At 34.1% G+C, this 6,315-nt stretch overlaps 1 protein-coding gene across 2 annotated transcripts in view; it reads left to right on the forward strand.

Moving 5' to 3' along the window:
• Window positions 1-6,315, forward strand: part of LOC140334584 (uncharacterized) — a 10,279-nt gene continuing 3,964 nt past the window's right edge. For both annotated transcript variants that reach the window (XM_072416837.1, XM_072416836.1), the window contains exons 1-2: window positions 1-104; window positions 4,360-4,722. In XM_072416837.1, coding sequence (XP_072272938.1) covers window positions 38-104; window positions 4,360-4,722 — 430 coding nt within the window. In that variant the 5' untranslated portion in view covers window positions 1-37. The remainder of the gene's footprint in view (window positions 105-4,359; window positions 4,723-6,315) is intronic.

Raw genomic sequence — 6,315 nt, forward strand, 5'->3', positions numbered from 1 at the left:
TCTGTACGTAACAAGCTCACATCAAATAATCCTTAGAATGAAAATACTTCTAAACAATCAATGTCTTTTTACTTTTATTCTGCTAATGCTCCTGAAGTTTAGTGGTAAGTGTTTTGTTTATGTATTTTGGTATCTCTTATGTGTTTTATGTAAATGGCCATACTGTAGAAGCGATATTTACTGTTAATGGAAACTTAGTCATAAATTATATTGAAGAGAGAGGGAAGAGCTAAAGAAAAAGGCAGAGAAAGCAAAAGATAGAAATGGATATATGGTAAATGGAGAGGGAGAGAGAGGAATCAAGCAGGGAGAGGGGAGAAAGAGGAGAGTGGTGAAGAAGTGAGAGATTTAGGAAGAAAGCTACAGGAAAAAGAAATAGTGGGATAGAAGGAGGATGGGAAAGGGAGAAAGCTTGTAGGAAGAGAAGGACAGATGATAGAAGAAAAAAGGAGCTGAAGTAGGTAGAACCCCCATTTATGTTAGAGTGGAGGGGGTGTCTTTCTGTCTTTATGTTCTTGAATTTGGGTGACTTTTAGGTGGTTGAATAATCTGAAGTTATTGATTTTTGGCAATGTGTCTATTTCATTGAACAGCTGCTTGTTGATGTTTGGGCAAGGGTGAGCTCATGATAATAATGGGAGATTTTAGCTGCACTTCTTGCTGATGTGAAGATATAAATTGGTTCTATTTTTGATACCCTCTGTGGCTCCTTCTCTGTATTATCTGAAGTTACATCTGGACACAGTCTATCTGTCCAAGTTTGAAATATTGATATATATATATCTATATATATATATATCAATCAATATTTCAAACTTGGACAGATAGCCTGTGTCCAGATGTAACTTATTTCCCCTATGTCTCCTGAAGTAGAAAGGTAAAAATCATTGAAAAGTGTGTATAACAGATTGCAGCTTTTTGTAAACAGTGGATAAACAGTGTATAATGTAATAAATAATCAAATAGAGATGTAGAGTGTATACCATCAATAGGTTTAAAAATGTAAGTTAACCACAGTACTGAATGAAAAAAAAAGTTGGCTGCTTGTCCAGTTGTCTTCTTTTTTTTAATGATTCTTTATTGATTATTACTCTATGAATTATTAATATTAGGATGTTAGTCAGAACAATGTTGCTTACGTTGATTTTCTATTAGATAAAGGTAACTTCAAAATCTTGTTTTCTGTATAATTGGTTTTCTGGATTGTCCCAAACACAGACATTCTTCATCATTGCATTTCATACAGAAAAAGATAGAGGTATAACCTAAATTTTACTGAAATGTGACATTATTTAGGCGTGACATGACAAAGCAATACATGATCTTAAAGAAATGTATGGAGTTTTCTATGAGTTCTATTGACTTTATTATCACCTCTATGCCCTGATTAGAAAATATTTTTCTACATAAACAAGACCTATAGATCCTGGTTTATTAAAGATCTCCAAGGCTGGAATAGATTCACTTTTATCAGAGAAGCTGATAAAATACATTTTTGTATTACATTTTTCTAATACATTTGCTAACAAATAGCAAATTACTTTTAAGATATTCTTTCCAGATTTGCTGGATCACCCAGCTTCACAGATGGAAGTGTATCCTCTCCAGTCTTGAAGATCTTTATTAAATCAGCCCATTGTATTGGATAATTACTATTTACCCATTTGGAGCTATAAGGTTGAATTACAAATTTTACAAGGTTGCTAGGATGATTGTAAAAAATAAAAAAATAACATAATAAATTAATGCACTTAAAATGAAAACTGACCCCAAACCATTTTACAGGATCTTAGAGCAGTTTTGTAATTAAAAAGTTTTAATAATATGTTAGGAAAGGACCCTTATACAAAAATTAGGATTGTTACTGAGATAGGATGAATTGTTAGTGTTTTAGATTATTTTGCCATTTTATTCTCTCATTTTACCTTCCTAAGCACTGACTCATAATTATCATTATATTATGGTAAACAGGGCCTTTGTGAGACAAATGATAACTGCATGGGTGTTATAGACTTACCAGAAATATAGGTTACTCACAATGGAAGTGGTCACAAACCTATGATACCATCAAAAATCTTAATCTGGGTTATTTTCTACATATCAATGAACAAATGCATTGATTCTTTGCATTCAGATATGGCATAACAAACTTAAGGCTGAACTTTAGAAAGATATAAATCAAATATCCATTTATTGAAGCTATGCAATATTTACAGGAACTGTTATAAAATCAACTAGTGTAAGTTTCCTAATTTGTAATAAACACAGCCTCCGGTAATTTATTGTTGAACAGCACTCTGACAATGGATAGCTAGCACTGGGAGCCAGCTAATCTCTATTGCTGTGTACATGTTTTATCAGAGGGTATCTGGTACAGTTGACAATCGAAAATCCGGCCATCGATAATCCGATTCCTTTACATTTCTGCCATTATTTTGGAGCGCATTTTTAATACAGGGACTGTAGTACACTGTTTGGCCACTTATGTTTTGATGGCACTGTTCTGCAGAAACAGCTGTTAGATCTTGCCTGCTACATTAAATACACGTTGAGACGTCCCTGCTGCCTGCTCCCTGGAACTGTGCAAGATGTTTGCGGGTGCTGCGAGAGGAAGGCTGGCCTGTGTGTGGAGGTGAGTATAATCTTAAAAAATCCAGAATTTCCAAAAATCCAGTGCTCCTCAGGTCTGGAGGTTGCAGGATTTTTGATTGTCAACTGTATTAGAAAAAAAATAGAATAAGTACAACAGGCTGTTGTGTGTTCATGAGCAACCTAATCTGTGGCAACAGTGGCAGTTGTAGACCCGGCCCTGTTGCCTGGCATGGGTGCCAGTAACCTAAAACTGGCTGTATAGTAATACAATTCTTAAAGCATGTAAAAAAGTCTCCATATATATTCCATATGTATGAAGCTTAGATTTTAAATGTATGTAAAAGCCTAAACTTTTTTAATGGGAAAGTGGATTGTGTGGGCAGCACGGTGGCTCAGGGGTTAGCACTCTGGCCTTTGCAGCGCTAGGTCCTAGGTTCGAATCCCAGCCAGGACACTATCTGCATGGAGTTTGCAGGTTCTGTCTGTGTGTGTTTCCTCCGGGTACTCTGGTTTCCTCCCACATCCCAAAAACATGCAATAGGATTATTTGGTTTCCCCCCAAATTGACCTTAGACTACATTAATGACATATCACTATGGTAGGGACATTAGATTGTGAGCTCCTTTGAGGGACAGTTAGTGACATGACTATGGACTTTGTACAGTGCTGTGTAATATGATGGTGCTATATAAATACTGTATAATAATAAATTGTTATGTCTAGGGGAACATGCACTCTGGCTTTAAACTACTGGTATTGCAATGCAGTTGTTATGTCTTAGGGGAATAAACTCTGAACAAACAGGTATAGAAGTTTTTTTAAATCAAGTAGGAGGAGTATGATGAAAACAGTGCAATTTTCTATTCCTATTGTTAGGATAGATATGGTGATAGAGACCTAAAAGTATGGCCATTAAGGTCACAAAGAATCAGTAAAGAACTGTATATGTCCAATATCTTTCCAGATTGTGGGGAACAATATAGGATTCTGACCTAAGGTTTTTACAAACACAATTTATTTATTAAAAAAAAACTTCAATTAACACAATTTAACGTATACATTTGCATTCCAACAGTTAATAGTGTAATGCAAATATGTATTCTTAAGAATCAAACAAAGATAAAAAAAAAATAGTTACAATAATGTGCAAGTATATATTTTTATAGACTTTTAAATTTAAATATAATAATAATAAATTTACAAGGCCAACAAAATTATTTTTTAGCTATAATAACGAATGAGAGCTTCAACTACCATTCTTGGCCGGAAATAATGCTCATTATGATAATATATGCAGTGCAGGTCTGTGAATGAAATAAGCCTAACTGACCCCCAAGACCCCTGATAAAGAGGGTTCCCTCTTTTAGTGATCTAAGGTCGAGGGATGGGATACATGATAGTACATTTGTATGTTTCTGTTCAATAAAACAAGAGAAGGCCAATAACGAGAGAGAATGGACTATGCATGTACAGTTCTGCCCCCCAATTTTGGTTGAGAAGACTGGAGTAGCACCAGGTCTGATGTATGGCAACTTCTTACCAGGTCAAGCAAAAATTCTAAGGTTAGTACCAAAGGGTTTAGTTAGCAGTGATAGACCTGATAAAATTTGGATATTTAAATGTGTAGCCATCCTCTAAACAATAGTATAGCATAAACATTTAAATTGATGGAAAAATAGAGCAAGTTGTTACATAATACCATGATTTGTAATATTTGTGGACAGTTGCTCATATGCCTCATATACTTTCTTTTTGTTTCTGTTACAGCACAAATCCCAGTGGACACTACAATACAATTTTTGAAAGTTTCCCGCAATGGTACTGTGGAGCTTTGCCATAATGAACAAGTTAAAAATGCCAAATTTAACTTGACTTTAGAAAAAGGCAATAATAGAGAAGTTGTGTGCCAGGTTTACACTTCTGGGAATAAAAAACAAATCGACAACTGGGAAAACAAAGCACAGTGTCACTTTAATGAAACCAATCACTGGAATGAATCTAAAAGCATCTTTTTTATTACTCTCACTAACCTTAATGTCAAGCACACAGATACCTACACTTGTAACATAAAAACCTTTGCTCCACCTCCCTTCAAAACCCATGTGACTAAGACATTTGTTTACGTTCACGGTAAGAGCCAGTTGTCGAATATTGTATCTTTTGTCTTGAAGTTGTATATTTTCCTATGAATCTGGCCAACTAGTTCCTCTAAGTCTTATTATCATGTATACAAATACTGGTTGCATAGTTTACATGAACCAACTGAGCCAATGCATAAAACAAACTAAACTTGTTATCATTGTGAAGATGTTGTGATATCAACAGCAGCCAATCAGATCTCAGATGAAATTAGATTTAAAAGTAAAAAAGTCCCCATAATATGAGTAATGGAGTAAGGTTTGCCACCTCCCAAATGAGAAACACACTTTATAAAAATACCCAAATGCTGGGCTTATGGTTGCCCATATGGTGGAGCAATCATAAAAAGGCCAGGAGTTTCCATGGTGCAAAGCTTAATAAAAGATCAAAAATACTTTATTGATAAGCTATTTAGAAAAACTACTTTGACACATAAATGACATACATTTGTAAATACAAATATACCTTCCTGAATCAATCCACAAATGAACAAAGACATAAAGGTCACAGGTTTAAACCAGAAATTTTCTTTATCTCAATGTGTTTCGCAGAATAAAACCCGCTTCTTCAGGGGAAAGAGAAATATCACATTGGTTTTTTCAGAGATTTGTTGACATCAATATATAAGAAACAACATAAAAAGAAACTAACTTTTGTTATATACATATGTATACGTATCCTTTTTGGAGTTGTGGATTAATAATTCTACAAAGTGGAATTCATTAACAAAATCCCATATTCAGGAAAATTGTAGAATAAACACCTAAGGTGTACTTCAAGAGACTTGGGTAACAATAAATAAATTATGTATGAAACTCATCAAAGAGGCGAGAATGCCATAATTACCTTACTATTAGGAGACTGATATTTAAACTTGAATAATAATAATGGATATGATTCATAAATCAATTGAAAAGCTGAACAAAAAAATCAATGAAATATATATATGCTGACTCTGAGAATAAAACAGGAATGTGTAAGACATCTTTAAGGAGAAAAAGACAATCACTCACCAGTTTTGGTTTGCAGATTAAATGCCTTTTTAGAGCTCTCCGTTTTAAGAACAATCATAAGCTCATTATTTTGATATTCTTATAAACTCATCTGAAATTAGTTATTACTATACAGGTTTTGTTTTATATTTATGAGTTGTTTATTCAATAGCTGATTTTTTTTTTTGACCAGGGCGTTAGTCACACCACAATTATAAAACCATTATTTCTTCATTTAAATTTACACCATGCAATTGTTTTAGACTTTTTTTTTACTGCCAAATGCCAAAACAGCTCTGGTCTATGGAGGCATTAAGGGGATTTACTAAATCATGTAGGAAAAATTAATTTAGCTTAGTGAATGTGATGATAGTTTGCAAAGAATACTAAACATTAAGTGCGAGGAAATCCAAAAAAGAAAGGTAGTGTTTTCACCAACATGTTATCAACAAGTTCCTTGGCCCTGATTTATTAAAGTTCTCCAAGGCTGGAGAGAATACACTTTCATCTGTGGAGCTGGGTGATCCAGGAATCCTGGAATGGATTTCCTAAAAGTAATTTGCTATTTGTTAGCAAATATTTGCAATCCTGG

This window comes from Pyxicephalus adspersus, chromosome 7, assembly GCF_032062135.1.
Source record: "Pyxicephalus adspersus chromosome 7, UCB_Pads_2.0, whole genome shotgun sequence".
NCBI lineage: Eukaryota > Metazoa > Chordata > Amphibia > Anura > Pyxicephalidae > Pyxicephalus > Pyxicephalus adspersus.